Genomic DNA, 21763 nt, shown 5'->3' on the forward strand with positions numbered 1-21763 from the left:
TTCTTTTCTTTTTTCTTCTCTTTGGTAATCACACAAATGTCCATCAATAGACAACTGGTTTAAAAATTGGTAATACAGGGATGCCTGGAGGGCTCAGTCCGTTAAGCGTCAGACTCTTGATTTTCGGCACAGGCCACGATCTCAGTTTGTGGGATTGAGCCCCACGTTGGCTCTTGCACTGACAGCATGGAGCATGCTTGGGATTCTCTCTCTCCCCCACCTTTCTCTGCCTCTCCCCACCTGTCAAAATAAATAAATAAACTTAAAAAATTGTAGGTTATTTTATACAGTGAATGCCAGGCAGCTGTTAAAATAGATGAGAGCATCCTTCATGTGCTAACGTGAAATGAGGTCTATGCAATAAGTATCATGTATCTTTCTCTAAAGCAGTGTGGTGACATGTAGCAGATTTTTTTTTAAGTTTTTAATGTAGCAATTACAGTTTGGGGTATATATCTTGAGAAAATTAAGCAGAAGTAAAAACAAAGATTTATATACAAGATGGTCATCATGGTGTTACTTAGAACGGTGAAAGATTAGAGATAGGTATTTGCTGACATGGAAAGAGTTCAATAAATTTAGTTCAGCCATACAAATGAAGGAATAGCCCTTAAAAATAATGTGTTGAAGCGATGCAAAGTGTCATACCTATTATAACCCTAATTTTGCTAAAAACCTATGTGTACACATTCACATGCTCACATCGTATTACGTACAAACACAAGAACAAATACACAACACGTTAAGAGGATTATTTCTGGATAACTCAGTATCCTGGAATTGTGCGCTCTCTTCTTGATAAGATTTTCCATATCTTCTGGATCACATATATTTTATAAATTTTCTATGATTGGCATGTATTTTTTTTTAAGTCAGCTTAAAGGGTGTTTAGAAAAATTCAAATCTTTAATGCCTTACAACATTTTAAACATAAAGAAATCCTTTGCATCCTATTGTACGGTTCCCCCCACCACTGTGTGCATTGTTACCAAATAAAGCATGTGGAGCTATAAAGCATCTCATCCATAAAAATGAAGACAGAAATACAAATATACCCACTCTTACCCAAATTTTGTTGTGAAAATTAGGGCTTCCAGAAGGAGAAGAGTCCTGTGGTCAAGTAAAGAAATATTGGGGCTCCTGGGTGGCTCAGTCAGCTAAGCATCCAACTTCGGTTCAGGTCATGATCTCCCGGTTGATGGGTTCGAGCCCCACGTTAGACAGCTCGGAGCCTGGAGCCTGCTTCAGACTCTGTGTCTCCCTCTCTCTCTGCCTCTCCCCTGCTCACACTCTGTCTCTCTCTGTCAAAAATAAATAAATGTTTAAAAAAATGAAAAATATATTAAAGCAACATTTCATATCTTCCTCATGGAGATATGTAATTCATATTACCATATAACATGTCAGAGCGATCCTGTAGTAAGGAATATTGTTTGACTGTTTATAGTTTCTTTTTCTTCCTCCTCCCCGCCCCCCGCCCCCCCCCCCCCCCCCCCCGCCACCAACTATCTAAATGTGACCTAGTGTTCCAAAGAACAGAGTTTAGAACATGATAAGCTCAGGACCTTTGAGACTCCTTTCTCTAATCTCTAACATTTTTTTGGCACTGTGGCATTGGCTTGCTCTAATATCGGTGACAGCCAAGTGTAACTCTCTTGTCTCCCCCAAGTCAGGAAATCACACCTGGTCACTTCATTGTCCTGACACCCCCACCCAGCCACAGGGTTTACCTGCACACTATCACTCCTGCTCATCAGCTTATCAGAAGGAAAGGACCAGAAAATACTTGGACTCCTGTTAAAACACCGTGCATTGTGTTTCTGCTGGGATGAAAAATGATTAGCATATAGTTTTTTCCATTTTCTAGCATTTCCATTGCCTTCCATGGAAGAAGGATCTTGTTTTTCAGTTTCCTCTGCTCAGTTTTTTCTCTCTCCTTTGCCCTCCAAGGAAATCTGCCATTTTTAGAGGTACTCTCTGAGCTTCAGTTGCAGATTTGGAAGAAAAGGGGAAAGATAAGGGGTAACAGGCAAACTGTAGGGAGGAAATTTGAGAGAGAAATACAAGGGGGAAGGATATGGAATATATGAGAGAAGTAGAATGAAGAGAGAAGTGGAATTTTAAGAATTGTTCTTTTGGGGGTCGCCTGGGTGGCTGGGTCGGTTAAGTGTCCGACTTCGGCTCAGGTCATGATCTCGCGGTCTGTGAGTTCAAGCCCCACGTCGGGCTCTGTGCTGACAGCTCAGAGCCTGGAGCCTGCTTTGGATTCTGTGTCTCCGTCTCTCTCTGCCCACCCCCCCAACTCATTCCCCCCCCCCATAAATAAGCAAATAAAAACTTTTTTTTTAAATGATATAGAAAGAAATGTGTGAGGAAGGAAACAAGGAAGGAAGGAAGGGAGGAAGGAGAGTTACCTTGAAAATTCTGTTCCAGTCTCTAGACTGAAGTTGTTTGACCATAATAACACAGCTCTTAGATGGGTTGTGGATTCACCTTCCGTAATGCAACAGGTTTCAATCTGCATTCTCTAAAGCCCGCCCACTGTTAAGTAGAAGACTTTACAGGCTTGGAAAAAACTGCTGAGATACTGCCAGTCATTCAGTTTCTTTGATTAGAGAGGTGAGAGGAAATGAGCAGATTCTGGAGCATAAAGAGAGAAAATACTTGCAGCCTTGAAATTAATATCTTTGTCACTCAGGTAACTGCATCCTAACCAGAAAATGTGGTTTGAGAGACTCTGAATAATCCTGCATCCTAAAGACCGCTTTCTGTCCTGAAAGGAAATGTAACCAGCATGATGAACTTTCCACGGGACAAACTAATGAAAGGGGGGAAAGCAGAGCAAAGTCAAGGCTGAACAGAGGAAATGCAGTACATAGGGATCCAGATAGCCCGCCAGACAGTCACAGTTCAGAAGCACAGTTTGGAAAGAAACGCAGAGAATAATGCTCAGAGCATCAAAGAAGGGAAATATTAACAAAACTCAGGGCTAAAAAGCATGCTGCCAATGAATTGGCACTTTTATTAAATTGATGTGATGGAGGGACTGTGAATTGGCAAAACTTTCTGGAGGGCAATTTGGCAATATGTATCAAAATCTAAAATTTTCAATGTATACACTCTTTGTGTGTGTGTGTGTGAGAGAGAGAGAGAGAGAGAGAGAGAGAGAGAGAGAGAGAGTGTCTTAAGCAGCCTCCACTCTTGAAGCCAAGCCTGACATGGGGCTTGACGCAGAGCTCAACATGGAGCTAGACATGGGGGTAGTACCCTGGGACCATGACCTGAGCTTAAATCAAGAGTCGGATTCTCAACTAACTAACCATCCAGGTGACCCTAAACATGTATAGTATTGACATGGCAGTTCTCTTTGCAGGTATTTATTCTGAGGACATAGGTAAATAAGTACATAAAGATGTATGGCAAGGAATTTTTTTAACTTATTTTTATATAATAGCAAAACAGACTTTGAATAATTTAATAATCCATGAGTATGTGGCTTGATTTAATACATTAAGTGGAATACAGTGAAATGCTATGTACTCCACAGCTCTTACAAGCATAGGCCTCAGGGATGCCCGGGTGGCTTAGTCAGTTAAGCTCTTGATTTCAGCTTAGGTCATGATCTCACAGTTCACGGGTTCAAGCCCCACCTCAGACTTCACACTAGCAGTGCGGAGCCTATTTGGGATTCTCTCTTCTTCTCTCTCCCTGCCCCTCCTTCCCTCCCTCTCTGCCCCTCCCAAACTCGCAAAATAAATAAATAAACTTAAAAAAAATTAAGCAGAGTCTTGGGAGTCAGTCTGTCAGAACTCAAATCTGGCCCTACCACTTATCACCTGTGTGATTCTGATCACATTATTTAATATCTTTTTTGCCTATTTTTCCTAATCGAGAAAATGTTTTAAAATCTCTACAATAGCTTCATAACCTATTAAAATTTATTTCAGAAAGTTGTTCCAAAGATTAAATGAATTAATTACATTGAAAGTCCATGCACGTAGTAAGTCCTCAGTAAGTGTTAGATGTGGTTCTTATCCAAGCATTATAAATGGTGAGATCTATATTAACATGGAAAATGATCCTATTGGGCAAAAGTTACTAGCTAGTAACATAGGTTTATATAGAATAATGTTGATGTATGCATACAAAGAATTTTGAAAAGAAGTTTACTATAACTTTAATAATATACCTCTGATAATGGTATCTCAGATTACTTTTATAATTTATGCTTTGACATTTGTTATTAACATGTGATATAATAATAACTCCTGAAATGCTTAGGTAGGAAATTTCGATTAGCTTTTCTTCTTGGAAAAATCAAAACTCCAGATGAAATATAAAAATTACAATTAAAAAAATTTTTTAAGTTTATTTATTTATTTTGAGAGACAGAACAAATCGGGGAGGGTCAGAGAGAGGGCCAAAGAAAGAGAATCCCAGGCAGGCTCTGCACTGTCAGCACAGAGCCAGAGCGGGATTCAGACCCACCAAACCGTGAGATCATGACCTGAGCTGAAATCAAGAGTCAGATACTGAACCGACTGAGCCCCCCAGGCACCCCAAAATTACAATTTTAAAGTGCTATGGAGCCTAGTTGTTAGGGAAGAATTACCAAGGCAAAATCTTGGAAATGTGAGTTACTCACTGAAAGCAACTTTTACTCTGAGGGCATTAGCTACTATGGAAGAAACAACTGCTGTCTGAGCTGTAGTTGTGAGGACCTCTTTTGTGACAGGGGAAACAGAAATTAAAGCCAAGGATTTGCAGCTTAAGATGTAAGTCTGATACCCATTCTTCCATATACCTATTAAGCTGGTACCTGGTTGGTTTCATCCTCAAAATGATGAATCAAAAGTGATTCCTTCTTTATTCAGTTTCTCTTCATTCCTCCTCATCCTTCCCTTTCCCCTCCTCCTTCTCCTCCTTTTCTTCCTTTTCTTTTTCTCCCCTCCTCCTCCTTCTCTTCCTCCTTCTTCTTCCTCTCCCTCCCTCCCTCCCCCCCCCCCCAGCCTTGCAGCCTGAGTTAACATCACCTTGGTCCAAAACAACTTCCAGCCCTGAACTTGAATTAAGGTGATCCCAGACTGGTGATGAGCAAAGAAAACAAAAGTCCTTTCTGAAGGAAGGTAACTTTATCTTTGTTAGCTTTGAATTATTTCTAAAAACATCTTACTTTTAAGTACAGTGGCCAGCATGCATTCAAGGAAAACTAAACATACAAGGAAATAAGACACTTTGAGCAAGAACCAGCTCAAAGATATAACATAAACAGATTTTAAAAGATCAGAATTATCATATACAGACTATAAAACTCTTACTAAGGTCAATTTTATCGGCAAAAAATTGGAAAGTATGAAAAGTGATATAGCAGATGTTTAAAAAAAAGCCAAATAGAATGTCTAGAATTAAAAATGATGTAATTTAAATTAAGAATTCAGTAAATCAGATTATTAGCACATTAGATCAGACTGAAGAGAGAATTAGTAAATTGGAAAATAGATCAAAAGAAATTCTCTCAACCACAGCACAGAAAGAACAAAAAACAAATTAATTAAAGAAAGGAAAAATACAGAAGAGGATGAGAAACACAAGTGATAGTGTAAGAAGACTTAAAATAAGTGTAAAAACAGTTCCAAAAGAAGAGGGAAAGAATGGAATAGAGGCAAATTAAAAGAGATGATTGCTGATAAATTTCTAGAACTAAAACCACAGATTTAAGGGACCCGCCATATGCCAAACAGTGTAAACAGAGAGAAATGCACCCCTTCACAATGACGCACAGAAAACCAAACCAAAGAGAAAATCACAAAACAGGTACAGAAAAAAAGGTTATCAACAAAGGAATAGCTACTAGAGTGACAGCTGGCTTCTCAACAATTACATGGAAGCTAGTGACCAGTAAAGTGATGAGGTCCATATGTTGAAAGAATAAAATTCTACCAGCATAGAATTCTATACCCACGCAAATAGTCTTCAAGAGTAAGAAGAAATAGGGGCACCTGGGTGGCCCAGTCGGGTGGATGTCCAACTTTGGCTCAGGTCATGCTCTCATGGCTCGTGGGTTTGGGCTCCACATAGGGCTCTGTGCTTACAGCTGGGAGCTTGGAGCCTCCTTCGGATTCTGTGTCTCCCTCTCTGTGCCCCTCCCCTGCTCGTGCTCTCTCTCTGTCTCTCTGTCTCTCTCTCAAAAATAAGTAAACATTAAAAAAATTTTTTTTAAGAGTAAGAAGAAATAAAATATACAAACATAAAATCTAGAATCATAACAAAAAGATGGAGAGATTTTTCTATTGATAGACTCACACCAAAGAAAATTCTAAAGCATGTACTTTAGGCAGGAAGATAGTGATTCCAGATGGAACGTGTAAAATGGAAGGAATAAAGTGAGAATAAAATGGAAAATATGCAGGTAAGCCTAAATGAACTTTGATTGTATAAACAGTGATAATAATTTGTGGGACGGGTGGATTTATTTATTTATTTATTTTGAGAGAGAGAGAGAGAGCGCAAGCATATGCATGATAAGGAGGAGGGACAGAGAGAAAGGGAGAGAGAGAATCCCAAGCAGCTCCTCACTCAAGTGTGGAGCCCAACTTGGGGCTTGATCCCATGACCACGAGGTCATGACCTGAGCCGAAATTAAGAGTCAGATGCTTAACCGACTGAGCCACCCAGGTATCCCTGTGGGGGGTTTTATAATACAACTTTAAAATACAACTCTGTGTGTGTGTGTGTGTGTGTGTGTGTGTGTGTGTGTGTGTGTATTTGTGTGTCTGCACATATAATGAACAACTGGAGATTTTAAAACATTCTTGTCTTGGGCTCTGGAACAATGTGATACGAATGTCACCTGTGAGTGTGAGAAGAATAGTCACAGGAAAGTTGTCTGAGGGACACTTTGGGCCATAGCAATCTTAAGCAGTGTATTTTGAGAAAGATTCTGGTTAAGGAAGGTATAGTGGGCATCATTTTTTTTGGTCTGTAATCACTCTTCTTTTCATCTTGAAACAACACCCCCCCTTTTCTTTGGAGGAATTTACCTTCCATTCCTTCCACATCTTTTTATCGGTACTTTCAATCATAATACCCAATAGTCATGGAAATGGGCACAAAACCTGATTGTCTTGATTACCGTGTATCTACTCTGTTCGGGCTGCTATAAAATACCACAGACTGGATGGCTTATAAACAATAGAAATTCATGTCTCACAATTCTAGAGGCTGAAGTCTGAGATCAGGGTGCTGGCGGGGGCAAGTAAGAGCACTCTTCCAGGCTGCAGACTTCTCGTTGTGTCCTCACGTGGTGGGAAGAGCTAGGGATCTCTCTGGATCCTCTTTGATAAGGCAACAATCCTCCTTCATGAACTAACCACCTCCCAAAGTCGCCATCTACTAATACCATCACTTTGGGGGGTTAGAATTTCAACATGTGAACTGGGGAGAAGGGGACTCAAACATGCAGACCCTAGCACGAGGCCAGGTCACTCAGAATCCTTGTCTAGGATTGTGTGTGTGTGCACATACACTGTAGAAAGAGATTAATCCCTCTCTCATGACAGGCTGTATGTTGTGCGAGTGGCTCATGGCCAGTTTCCAACCAGGTGAAGGAAGCTAACCTTAGGAAAATGGACTGGACACCAGAGGAGGTTGGAGAGGAGATTGGAAACGGAAGAACCTGGAAGTAGTCAGGTCCTTTGTTGCATTAGTCCTGAGGCTCGACTCCTTCCTTTCCTTTCCCTTCTCTTCAAAATATTTACCTTTTTGCCGTACCCAGTTCCATTCCAAATTTTTCAAGCAAGTACAGAGGGGAGCAGCAGGGCAAGCAAGAAGACTGTGTCTGAGGGCGTGGTTGGGCTATTAAAAGTAAGCTGCATAGGGGCACCTGGGTGGCTCAGTCAGTTAAGCAGCCAGCTTCGGTTCAGGTCGTGATCTCATGATTTGTGAGGTCGAGCCCCACAATGGGCTCCATGCTGATCGCTCAGAGCCTGGAGCCTGCTTCAGATTCTGTGTCTCCCCCTCTCTCTGCCCCTCCTCTGCTTGTGCTCTGTCTCTCTCTCTCTCTCTCTCTCTCTCTCTCTCAAGAATAAACATTAAAAAAAAATTTCTTTTTTTAAGTAAGCTGCCTAACAGAGCAGAAGCCACGGAGGGGAGGCAGGCGATGTTCTTAACCACAAAGGGGACAAAATTGTTCAGCAACTGACTGGAGTTGGTTGGAGGCCCATTGCTGGGTCACTGGGTTTTGTCTTGTTATGTTTGGGCGGGGGGGACGGTGCCACCTACATTTCATGGGTGGGGGCAGGAGAAACAGGGACCTGTGGACATTACACAGAACTTTCAATGCTGAAGCCACAAGTGATCTGTGGATAGTTAGGGAGAAGCAAGCGATCTGGATTTTAAAACATAAGGTTTTCTGAGATGATTCCTTGAAAAGTGTAAATAAGTTCAGAAGCTGTGAATTATTAGTTACTAAAGTCTTGTTAGATACGCATGTTTACTCACTTCTTAGAGGTTAAAATTAGGATGCACTGGTGCTCCTGGGTGGCTCAGTTGGTTGAGCATCCAACTCATGGTTTCGGCTCAGGTCCCTATCTCATGATTTGTGGGATCAAGCCCTGCATTGGGCTCCACAGTGATAGCATGGAGCCTGCTTAGGATTCTCTTTCTCCCTCTCTCTCTGCCCCTTCCCCACTTGTGCATGCACACACACACTCTGTCTCTCTCTCAAAATAAATACATAACTTTAAAAACTAACATGCATTTCTGCTACCATTGTTAGGAAGAGTTGGCCTGTCTAGAGAATGTTGCACTAGTTGGGAGTAAAGGAGAGCTAAATGTCACGTTGGCCCCATGTTCTCTTGGTGGCAGCCGCTCAGTCTGCAGGCGTATTGCCCGTGTGGGGGATCTGATAGGGACTTTGCTCACAGACTTAACTGCTGAGACATGGTATTCATGTCTTGGCTTTGTCACTTAATTGTTTCTCCCCTCATACACGTAACCCTCTGCCTCCCCCTGCCAGTTTAGGGTGGTATTATATTGTAGTTTTCAAGAACAAAGACGTCCCGTCTTCCAGACGGTTTCTGTTGAGGAGTATTTCCTTGTAACACATGCTGCTGTCCTACGTGTTGTCAGATACATGTTCTACTACAGGTAACACTCAACAAGATGTAGACAGAATTAAAGGCCAGGTCACAAACCATCCTGGAGGGCCAGATGGGAGACTGGCTGTATGGAGGCCATCAGGAAGAGAGGCTATATTTCATGCCTCAGGGCTTACCTTTTTCTCACCCAGGAGGAGGGACCAGAACAGGCTCCACTCACCAGTGGACTGGAAACGTCTGAAATACCGCCATCCTGGGTGCCCGGTGGGTAGCGTCCTGGGTGGTATCGTACTGGCGGGCAGCTGGGTTCTTTGTGGTTAACAACTGGATTGGAAGGGCTGGCTTAGGCTGGGTTAAAAAGTAATCCTACTGGAGGTTCCAAAATTTGAGGTCTCTCTCTCTCTCTCTCTCTCTCTCGTGCTTGTGAAGAACCAAAAACCTGTTGTCTGAGGCATGACTATGTCTTTTTGTTTTTGTTTTTGTTTTTAATCCTCCAAGTGGTTGTCCTTATCTAAGCGAGTGAATAAGTGATCCAAATAAGTCTAGTAGCCGAGAGATCTCCTCTCCAGCCTGCGTTTTATCAAATCCTTATAGCTCTGTGGACCTTCCTGTACATGGCTCCATCACTCTGGGTTTGAAGCCCCAAGGATCAGAGTTCGAAATGTCTACCTGCCTTATCTCTCTTCTCACAGATCCACGGCAGACCAGAGGAGTTCAGTCTCCACAACGTTTACCGAGGGCCTGCTAGGTGCCAGGCCTTGGGGCAGACACAGAAGACATGATCCCAGACAAGACAGGCTGGCTCCTCCAGCAGCTTTTGTTCTGAAACAGGTAGTAGGCTTGAAAGAGGTTTGGTAAAATTCTGCTTTGAGCCCCAGAATAACTTAAGCAAGCCCCAAATACAAATATGACTGCTTTACCCGGTTTGGGGTGAGTGGCACAGGTGGAGAGGCCGAGACTGTCTCTCATCCAGGGTCTGCCCTTTTCTCCACCCCATTGGCCTCCAGGACGGACATGCACAGATAGAAAATAAATCAAGGGGCACCTGGGTGGCTCAGTCAGTTAAGCGTCCGACGTCAGCTCAGGTCATGATCTCGCGGTTCATGAGTTCGAGCCCCACATCGGGCTCTGTGCTGACAGCTCAGAACCTGGAGCCTGCTTCCGATTCTGTGTCTCCCTCTCTGCCCCTCCCCTACTCACACTCTGTCTCTCTTTCTCTCCCTCTCTCAAAAATAAATAAACATTTAAAAAATTTTTTAAAAAAAGTCAAGACAGAGCCCCAGAGTTACTGCTCATCCAAAAAACCAACTCACATTTCCCCGCAGATTTATCCTGCTGGTTTTTCTTTTCCGTCGTCTGGTAGATCTGAAGCCCAGCTTGGGTCTCAGACCTCTTGATGCCATAGGCTTCCTGGAAAACGGACGTGTCTCTCCTGCGTACTGTCCTATCCAGTTTGTCGCAGAAAAAGATTATGCTCTGACCTTTCTGCCGTTGTGCGGGACATATTTTGTTCCTGTGTCCTGAGTGGTGGCTTTTGGGTGGTTCAGGGTGGGTCGGAGCGGGGAGATGCTGTCGGGCTGTCTACTGGAGCGTGGCTGGAGCAGCTCACTCATGGCTGTGGGTGCCGAGGAGCTGGAGAGAGACAACTGCAGGTGGAAGGAAGGGCCGAGTGTGTGGGGTCCGGGGGATGGGGAGCCGGCAGGGACTGTGTTTCGGCACAGGGGGCTCGGGCCCTGAAGGAGCAGCACAGTAGGTCTGGCGAGACCCCGCAAACTTGGTCTGTGAACTCAAGCCATAGAGAAAGGGGATCGGCCCCTCTTGAGCCGGGCCCTGCGTATACTTTATGCCGCCTAATCCTCACAGAAACCCTGGTCGTGGAGCGCTACAGGCAGCTGAAGCGGAATAGATTAAGTCTCGAGTTCGTGAGACCACACAGAAGATGCTAGCCTCAAATTCTGACAGGCCTGCTGATGGCAGAGATTGTGCTCTCCGCCACCCGTGCCCGGCGGGGAAGGGCCCCTGCTCATGTGCCATTCAGAACAATACCAGTGGTGGTGTCCTAGGACACGGGGGACAAAGGCTCAACTCCCTGCCGCCTTTCTGTCATTCAGGAGCTGGTCTCTGGCTGCCAATTTGTATTGACTCCTCTCCCTGTGTTCTGGGGGGCAGTTGACTGCAGCCAGCCCATTTATTCCACCCTGGGACCGCCACAGGACCATATAGATGCATAGAGACTGGTGAAAAAGCTGTATTTCTAGGTTGAAGTTCATTGTTACACTGTTAAATTAAATCACAAGATAGAAGATTCCAGATTCCAGCCGCATGGCTCCCCCCTGCAGCTCTCCCTGTGAGTGCGTGAGGCCCACATCTCTGGCCAGCTCTGAGGAGAGGTTCACGGAGGACGCCAGTCCCACCGAGGGGTGGGGGGCATCAGACCTGTGGACAGAGGTGGTGACCTCTGGGCCACCCATGAGGTCAGCCACACCCCTGGGCTGTCCAGGCCAGTTCCTGGGACTTAGCCATGACACAGCCTCCTGCAAGAATTCCGGGACGCCTGCCTTTCCAGGTGGAATTTCCCACTTCCTTCTGGCATTCTTTCTATTTTAATGTTTATTTATTTTTGAGAGACAGAGACTGAGTGTGAGCAGAGGAGGGGCAGAGAGAGAGGGAGACACGGAATCTGAAAAAGGCTCCAGGCTCTGAGCTCTCAGCACAGAGCCCGACTCAGGGTTCGAACTCATGAACTGTGAGATCATGACCTGAGCTGAAGTCAGACGCTTAACTGACTGAGCGACCCAGGAGCCCCCTTTCTGGCATTATTTATGCAATAAAGGGCATGGGGACTGGGTAGAGTCAACACAGCCCTGCGAGGGGTGGAGGGCTCAGGGCTGGCTCAGGTACCATGCAAGGCTCTGGAGATGGAAAAGAAACAGAGCTGGGTGCTCATTTCCACCACGTAGACGCCCTATGGCTGATGCCTCCTTTGGGCTGGTTTGGTTTGTCAAAATAGAACCTTCCTCTGCTAATAAGCTAGCAGAGCTCATGAGCTGGTTCCACCAACGCTCAGCTACATGTTTCTCAACTGTTGGTTTTTCGTGGCCTCACACCTCTCCGCTCCACATTTATTCTGCCGGTTCCCTCCTCTCTCTCCCACCTCCTGATTTCCCAAGCTTCCTCCTAATAAGCTCGGCACAAAGCTGCTGCCATGTATTAAGTTCCCACCAGGTGCCAGGTATGTATTCACCCCCGTATGTGCCCAAATCTCACTTAATCTTCCTGGCAAACTTAGGTGTCCCTCTTCAGTTTACCAATGAGAAAACATGCCCAGAGAGGTTCAGTAACTTGCTGGGCATTGCACAGCTTCTCATAAGCGGTGGAAACTGGGATTTGAGCTTCTGTCTGATGCCAGAGGCTGTGCTCCCGGCACTGCCTCCCTGCCCTGTACCGCTCTGGGGATGGCACGTGGGTGGGGGGAGGGCTAAGAGTGTACCACTCTGAGCGGGGGTAAGAGGCCATTCTGCACATCGCACTTCCGGATCTGTGATGTGGGTAGCGGACACCTGAACCTCGCATTCGGCTGCTGCTCCCGGGAACTGGCAGGATCACACTACCTGGGGCTCTGGGTGTTTGCTGTTGGCAGAAGCTCCTCCAGGGCTGCCTGATGCTCTGAGCAGGCCATCAAGGAGCCCTCGCCCCGCTCCCCGGGGCAGCAGCTGTTATTCTCAGCCCAGTGATCTGAGCAGGGCCTCCCAGAGAAAAGAGTTATTGCAAACCTGGCCTTAACCCCTCCCTCTTCCAGTGACTGCCGCTCCTGGCCCTGGCTGGAAGTCTAGATTGCAAGATAAGGAAGGAGTGGGGCCAATTTTCTGGTGGCTTCTTGGCATCGAGCTCTCGTGTTTTTGCAGCAGCCACAGGCCCTACCTACATCCTTCCTGGAGACGCGAGGGTGGAACAAAAGCAAACCCCCCTCTCCCCACTTCCCCAGCCCCTGGCGTGGAGGCTGTCTTGATCTGCTAGGCACAGAGCCTCCTTTTGCCTGGCGGGGGCTTCTGTATGGCCCCCATTAGAAAAGCATGGTTTTTGAGGGGCTCCTGGAAATGTGTTGCAGGTGGGCTCCCGGACGCTTGGCTTTGCGGCTGCCTCTTCGGCTCTGTTTGCTTTGCCTAATTGTGTTTTCTCTGCTGATTTGCCTGAGTAAAGTTTTTCTTCCCCCCTTTGTGCGAGGTCTCCATGGTGCATCTGGTACCCATTTGGCTGGGGAGGGGGCAGAAGCAGGGTGGTTAATTGAATGCTTGGCACGCGGCTGCGAGAAGCAAACTGAGAAGAGAAGCAAGTCCTGGGAGAGCTTGGGGAATGCGGTTGGCCAGAGCCTTTGTACAAGGCGCAGACTCCACAGCATCCGTCCTTCCGCTTGGTTTCTGTCCAGAGACAGCGCCGCAAGAATCTGAAGGAAGGACTTTGGGGGCGATTCTGACACTAGCTTGCGACTCCTGCTTTGGCATATGCCCATCTCTCCTGCACAGAGCCCAGGGCTTCTCAGCAGGTGGCCCTGCCTGCAGGAAGTGGGGGTGGGGTGGGGTGAGGAGGCGGGGCTGGGAAAGATACCTGGGTCTCTATTCTTGCCTCCGTCTAGCTTGCGGTGGGGCCTCGAGTTCCGCAGCAGGAATCTTGGCTCTGGACTGCGGTCTGCTGTGGGGACGCCGCACAGAAGCAAAAGTGAAGCAGTACCACTTCAAGCTCCGGCTGTGGCAGGGGCGCCCTTTCCCTGTTCACCTGCCTGCCTGTCTGGGCCTCTTTGAGAGGTCAAAAAGACCCTGGGCTTCAGAGTCACACAATTTGGGTTTCAGGGGCGCCTGGGGGGCTCAGTCGGTTAAGCGTCAGACTCTTGATTTAGGCTCAGGTGATGATCTCACAGTTGGTGCAATCGAGCCCTGGATCAGGCAATGCCCTGGGACAAGCCTGGATCGGGTTTGGGACTCTCTCTCTCTCTCTCTCTCTGCCCCTCCCCTGCATGTGCGCATGTGCTCCCTGTCTCTCAAAAATAAATAAATAAACTTAAACAAAAAAAGTTTGGGTTTCAAATTGCGGTTCCTACTTCATGCATGCCGTTCAGTGAATGCCTATTCATTTTGGAGCCTCTATTTCCCCGTCTGTAAAATGGGACCAATTATACTGTTGGGAAGAGTAAATGAAATGGTTCAAAATATACATCAGCTCTGTACCTCTTTCACGACTATACATATCACTTCAATCCGCACAACCATAGTAGGAGGGTAGTGTCTTCATTACCATCGCCATCCCTGTTTTATGGAGGACGAAATTGAGGCAGAGACAAACCAAGTGACTTGTGCATGGTCTCCCGGCCAGGCAAGGAGTGTGGCCTGCAGCAGGTGCACCCGGGCTGGACCACGGCTGGTGGGAGGAGGCACACTCTGGACACGAGCCCTTTCTCTCGTTACCTCAGACCTGCTGGAGCCACTCAGGAAAGGACAGTGACGTGGGACCAGCAGACAGAGTACGGGAATGGGATCTGAGGAGAGGAGGCTGGGTCAGGGGGACATGCCAGGCAGGGAGCCTGAGGGCTGGGGAGCTGGGGTCGGCCAGGGCTGTTCCGGCTGCCCCCACCCAGGCCACAGCTTCTCCATGCCGGGTGTTCTCGAAATCCACACTGTCTGTTTGTGGCCCTGATGCTTCTGATCATGGGTCAGCCCTGGTGGCCTGCTGCTTCTTCTCCCAACATATCCAGATTTGCAGCTTCTCCATCTGATTGCTCTTCCTCAGCCTCTGGGTACCTGTAAGAGGGGCCGGTGTGCCCCCAGCACCTCGCCGCCTCCCTGCCTCTCCTGCGAGAGAGGTCAGTCTCTGATTTGGGTCCTGCCTGCACCCGTCCCTGCCCCAGCCTGCGAGCTGTCATTACCGCAGTATCACTCCTCCCGGCACAGACCAGGGTTTCCTCGAGGAAGGAGGTGGCCTTGAAGCTGGTTTGCTGTGCCTCTGGACCTTACCCAACCCTGCGAAGGGTGACCTGCTTGGGTGTTGTGGATGGGGCCCTTCTGGGAAGGGAGTGCCCTGAAGGAGAAAGGTGCCTGCCTTCCCTGGATGGACTTGAAGGACTCCCACTTACTGCTCTACCGGAGATGCGCCGCTCCTACAAGAACAGTGGGGAGAGAAGAGAGAGTGCCATGGGGAAGAGCATGGGGGGAGGGGGGAGACCCCAGGGGGCATGCCGAGTGGCTGGCCATGTCTCCGTGCTCGATTCCGTGTGTGTTTTACACACATCTGATCGGGTCGAGCTCTCTGGGCCCTGCTGGGTATGTTCTCACCTGTCACCTGACTGACCTCACCCCCCAGGTTGGAGGCACAGGGCTGACGGGAACGGCTGTGGGATCCATCCTGTGGGCGAGATCCGGCTTGGTGAGCTGGCTTCCTGTTCTGATCAGTTTCCCCCCGATGGAAATGGGGACCACAATGCCACCTCTCACGTGAAAACAAGGCACCTAGGCTGCCTGGCACACGATATGTATTCGAGAGAAGACAGGTCCTTCTTTGTGAGGTTAACAGAAAAGGTCTTTGGCATTACGTCCCACTCATGTGGAAGACTTTTGGAGCTGACCTTCTCGGCTTCTAACAACTCTTTATCTCTGTACCTCTGACCTTCTTCCCAGGTCCAGTGCCCTCACACCCCTCATGCTGCCCTGGGAACCAGTGGGGTGAGCAGCCAGCCAGCCTACAAGAGCAGGGAAATCTGTGTTTGCGCCCAAGAGACCTACATGAGTGGCTTTCAATGCTTTCCTGTCCAATAACTACGTACATGGGCAATTCAGCACCCGTGACCGGATGTAAACGCAAGGCCTTGAGAGGCAGACCTCTCAGGGGACAAAGATCATTGACCCTGCATACAGCAATCAACTTAGACCTGCTCAGTGCTGGCTGAGGTGGAGGGCAGTGGAGAATGGGTGGTAGAAATGGACAGTATCGGCTATGGCCTTGAGATTAGCTGGAGCGGGGGTACTGGAGCTTATATCACTCACTCTCTTGCATGAAGTCCTGGCAGAAGTCGCAGCTTTGGGTAAAGACTCAGTTGGACTTGGAGGGTCCGTGACAGAAGTGAAGGGTGAAAGGGGCTTCCCTTGTGCCTCAGTTCAATTCTCCTCTCAGGGAGACACTCCCTACTTTACAGACTGTTGGAGGGACCGTTCTGGACTGGCTTCAAAGCAGCTCAGCCCAAGAACAATGTGACAGTGTCTGGCCCCGGACGTTCTAGAAGCTGCTGTGTGGCATTCACCCTGGGATGGCCTGGAGATGCGGGGGAGTTCTTGCAAGAGGCCCCCACTGAGCAATGGGAGACAGGAGCCTGGAGGTAAATGCTCACCCGTTCCATTCCCTGAGTGGAAAAATCTGAGCTACAGCCCCTCAGGCTCTTCAGAAGGTCCCTGAGATTGGTCATCCATCACCCATAACTCATCCATCACCCATAGGTCATGGGTGCTGAACTGCCCGTCTACCAGAGGTCATCCATCGCCTTTCCCACTTTTCCTGTTTCACTCCTCAGGTCCTCTCTCTGGATCTCTGGGTTCACTTCCCATATAAACTACCTTCAGGTAGACCTGTGTCTCAGGCACAGCTTTTAGGGGAACTCACATGAAGCCAGCCATGTATAAAGCTTAAAGAGGGAGGAGAAGGGGCAGAACAATCTTTTCACAGAGTAGGATTGTAAAACCACCAAGCGCGCTGGGGTCCTATTTGGGGTGTGCAGTAATGTGTTGAAAGTAAACCCTCCAGCCACTTTATATCTTCTGTCACAACTTCGAGCCTCTCAGCTGTGGTCACAAACTATACTGGTAAGGATTTAATCTTGAATGGGCTTTTGCCAGATGAATTTGATGAAAAGAAAAAGGCATGGAAATGAGAGAATACACAAAGCAGTCACTATAATGAAACATCATGGAATTAAGCAGAACAAGGAGGCAAGTGAGGATATGAGGAGATTATATATATATATATATATATATATATATATATATATATATCACATATGTTAATATCTCCTTATATATACAATCCCATTATATATAAATAATCTTTGCATTTATACACACATATATGTTATCTTTGCATATACAGTAAAACCTTGGATTGCGAGTAACTTGGTAACTTGTTCTGCAGGTGTTCCACAAGACGAGCAGACACTTCTAATAAATTTTAACTTGATAAGCGAGCCATGTCTTGCAATAAGAGTAGTACGTGACACCACATGTCACATGATCACAACTGAGCTAAGGGTTCTTGAAATTCACTTTGATATATGAGTGGTTTGGATTACAAGCATGTCTCTGGAACGAATTATCTTTGCAAACCAAAGTTTCACTGTATTTTGTATCTTTATAAAGAAAGACACAAAGGTGGTAAAGTCATGGATTGAGACCAGAGAGAACTGATACTGGGGTTTAGAACACAAGCATGAGAGTGTGGCTGGGGCGCCAGGGAGTAGAAATGAAAGATTGTTGGAGGTGAGAAGGTCATAGAATTCAGGGAGCAAGGTGTGGAATGGACCACTATTCTTCAAGGTTGTTAAGTCACCAAGAATGGTGTCAGGAATAAACATGGAGAGCCAGATGCTGGAGTCATTAATGAACGAAGGAGAGTAAGTTGGTAGATAACAGTGGCAGGTAGTAAAGTGTGCCCTGAATTTTGAAGGATGGGAGTTTTGAAGGAGGAGTGAAGAGAACTGAATTACAGGTACAATGGGACAGCTATCCCACCCTTGAGCCTTGATGAAGCCCAAATAACCTCCACTTGAGAGTCTGCGGATGAGGTGGCATTTGCAGAGCACAGCCAACTTTCCATTAGGGCAAGATAGGAAGACACCTTACAACAAAAGACACAGGGCACAGATAGAGGCATTTGCTGCTGATGACAGATCCTGTGTGTCAGGATGAATAGTACATAAAAGTTGGGAACGTGGACAAGGAGTAAGAAACAGAGACAACACTTGCCTTGTAGGATTATTGTCAATTGGAGAGATAAGTTTATATAAGTGGCCAGTAGCCTTCTGGTGAAGGTGATGAGGATGATGGTGATGATGGTGATGATGGTGGTCATGGTGATGGTGGTGATGATGGTGGTCATGTTGATGATGGTGGTCATGGTGGTCATGGTGATGATGGTGGTCATGGTGGTCATGGTGATGATGGTGATGATGGTCATGATGGTGGTCATGGTGATGATGGTGATGATGGTGGCCATGGTGGTCATGGTCATGATGGTCATGATGGTCATGATGGTGGTGATGATGGTGATGATGGTGGCGATGATGGTGATGATGGTGGTCATGGTGATGGTGGTGATGATGGTGGTGATCATGGTGATCATGGTGATCATGGTGGTGATCATGGTGATCATGGTGATGACATTAATGGTGGTGATGGTGATGATAATGATCTCAAGAAGAGCAAGAGCTAAAGATGAATTATAGGTAGAGTCAGGAGAAGCACAGTCTAGGAATCAAGTGTCCTTGAGTCTCATCCTGGCTCTGCTATCTACTAGCTGTATGGCCTGGAACAAATCAATCACCTTTCCTCTCTGGACCATGGTTGCTTCATCTATAAAATGACAGGGTTGGATAACATCAGTGCTGTCAACTCGGAAGTGGCAGAGCGGTCATACATACAATAGAGGTGATAATTCCCTTAGATACTTTTTCAAAATGTATATTTGCTTCCCCCAAGTTCCCCTAACCCCTACCCCACCATCCCAAGAGGTCAAATCTTATTCTCTGGGGTTAAGGACCCTGAACAGGCATTTTTAAAAAGTCCTCCAGGTGATTTAATAAATGCTCCCCTCACCCCCAGCCCTGTTTTCTTTCTTTAGGGAATTGCTGTGCCAAGAAGCTGGTCTTTCCTTTCTCACATGTCATTGCCCAGAAAGTGATAGTGGGAAAGATGTGGTTTGTCAGGCAGAGCTGGGCCAGAGCATTTATCAAAAGGACCAGATGCCCTGAGCTCTGCCCTTGGTGGGCAGATGGCCAGAGAGTAGGCAGGGTTATTTTTATAGCTTTGTTCTTTGGGCATTTCCCCATTGAAATGCATAAGAATGAGAACTGAATCAGCACAGGTCAGTTTTGTTGCTATTGTTTTTGGGTTTTTGTCGATTATCAGACCACACCGTGCTGTAGGCCAGCCTAGGCGTTGACTAACTTTGAGCAGGGCGGCCCCTCAGCCAGTCATCAGGGGGAAACCTAGGAAGTCCACACACAGTGGTGGTAGTGAACCCAGCACACCACACACAGGCCTATGTCAAGCCCCCTTGTATCCTCAATACCTAGAAATACACTCAGCACATAGTAGGGATGCAACAAATACTTGTCAAACTGAAATATAAGGGAAGGCAGCAATAGATCAAAAGGATAGCAGTTTGGGGGCACCTGGGTGGCTCAGCCAGTTAAGTGTCTGATTTCAGCTCAGGTCGTGATCTCACAGTTTATGCGTTCGAGGCCCACGTCAGGCTCTGTGCTGACAGCTCAGAGCCTGGAGCCTGCTTTGGATTCTGTGTCTCCCTCTCTCTTTGCCCCTAACCCACTTGCATTCTGTCTTTGTCTCTCTCAAAAACAAACATTAAAAAAATTTTTTTTAAATAAATAAACATTAATTTTTTTTTTTTTAAAGGATAGCAGTTTAGGGGAATGCATTCATTTTCAACTGCAGGACAAAGAATGGCTCCAGAGAACTACAACGTTATGCTGGGCCAAATTAGCAGTGAAATTGAAGAGCAGGATAAAATGACTGACACGCAAGGATTCAGCCCCCACAGATACTCTCTGAGAAGATACACTTGAGTGTTTCTAGCAAGAAGAAAAGCGACCCTAAGAAAGTGATCAAGTCACAGGAAGGTGGTAAGCCAATAAACCTATAAGCTTAATTGTTAAATCTTAAAAGATTGTGATAGCGTGATGTGAAAAATAATGAATAGAACTAAACAAAAACTAAAATCCCAAATGATTTCAATGTGGTGGGTTTGGGACACAGAAGAAATTGAAAGCAGGCTAATATTGGAATTACATCAAATCAATAGATAACTTTTCAGGGGAAGTATAGAGATATTGACAAATACCTGAGATACATAGAAAGATATATGCTTAAGTGTGTTTGAAGTGTAAGGATAATCACCAGAAAAAATAGAAATAGGGTATATAACGTCTAAACTATTGGAGGAAAAAAAAATTCAAAGAATTCAAAATCCATTGAAACAGATGGTTTAAAAAAGGAAAACTAACAAAGATATTTTTAAAGTGGATACATGGTAAACATTATAATAAGGCTGGGGGCACCTGGGTGGCTCAGTCGGTTAAGCATCCAACTTCAGCTCAGGTCATGATCTCGTAGTTCGTGGGGTCAAGCCCTGCGTTGGGCTGTGCTGACAGCTCAGAGACTGGATCTTGTTTCGGATTCTGTGTCTCCCTCTCTCTCTGCCCCTCCCCCGTTCACACTCTGTCTCTCTCAAAAATGAATAAACATTAAAAAATTTTTTTAAACATTAAATAAGGCTTTAGAAATATATCTAGTCATATTAGTTATCACAATGTATGTAAATGGGCTAAATTTCTCCTATTAAAAGACAGAGACTCACTAACTGGGGAAAATAAAATCCACTGTGGGCCATGATGTGAAAAAGTTGGAAAGCTTAGTTCTGGAGTATATACCCAGGAGTAAAATTTCTGAGTCAAAGAGTATATATTACTAGATATTGCCTCATTGCTCTCCAAATTAATTATATTAATTTATTTTTGGAGTAGCATTAGAGTTCCCATTGCCAAATATTGATACTGTTAGACTTTAAAATTTTTGCCACTATATCAGGTACATGTTATCTCATTGTTACTATATTTTGTGTGTTACCTTACTTACTAATGAGGTTGGGAATCTTTACATGTGTCTTTTTTTGGCAATTCCAATTGATTATTGTGAATGGCTTGTTCCTGTCATCTGTCCACACATTTATACATTTTGCCTTGTTCTTATTGATTTGTAGAATTTCTTTATAAATTTGCAACCTTTTATCAGCCATATGCATTGCAATATCTTGTCCTTGTCTTTGATTTGTCTTTTCAATTTATTTATGGTATTTTTGAACTATACACGTTAAAAATTTTTTTAAGTTTTATTTATTTAAGTAATCTCTATAGTCTACATGGGGCTCAAACTCATGACCCCAGGATCAAGAGTCACATTCTCCTCTGACTGAGCCAGCCAGGTGCCCCTGAACTATACAAGTTTAAATTTTAATGCAATAAAATTTTATGAACTATACTTACTGTGACTTATTTAAGAAATTATTTTGTATTCTAAAGTCATAACCACATTCTCCTCGACCCAAATACTACTTCCTTAGGAAAGTCTTCTCCAGTCCCTCAAAATAGATGATGTTTCATTATATACTCTTATGATACTGTTTTCTTTCATTGCACTTATCCCAGCGTAATTATACATTTATATATGCAATTGACAAAAAGTCTGACTCCTCTATTGCAAGGTAAGCCCCAGGAGGTCTCAGACCATGTCTTATATTCTCTCTTTCATTGTAATATCTCCAGGGCTTACCATAGTTTCTGTCATATAATAGGTAACATTTATTAAGTCCTTATTATATGCAAGCATTATTCTAGGACT

At 45.6% G+C, this 21763-nt stretch overlaps 1 protein-coding gene across 1 annotated transcript in view; it reads left to right on the plus strand.

Moving 5' to 3' along the window:
* Positions 1–10124, plus strand: part of LOC122229901 — a 39204-nt gene extending 29080 nt beyond the window's left edge. The window contains exons 4-5 of the mRNA XM_042955459.1: positions 9791–9952; positions 10106–10124. Coding sequence (XP_042811393.1) covers positions 9791–9952; positions 10106–10124 — 181 coding nt within the window. The remainder of the gene's footprint in view (positions 1–9790; positions 9953–10105) is intronic.
* Positions 10125–21763: the final 11639 nt, after the last annotated feature.

This window comes from Panthera leo, chromosome A1, assembly GCF_018350215.1.
Source record: "Panthera leo isolate Ple1 chromosome A1, P.leo_Ple1_pat1.1, whole genome shotgun sequence".
Lineage (NCBI taxonomy): Eukaryota > Metazoa > Chordata > Mammalia > Carnivora > Felidae > Panthera > Panthera leo.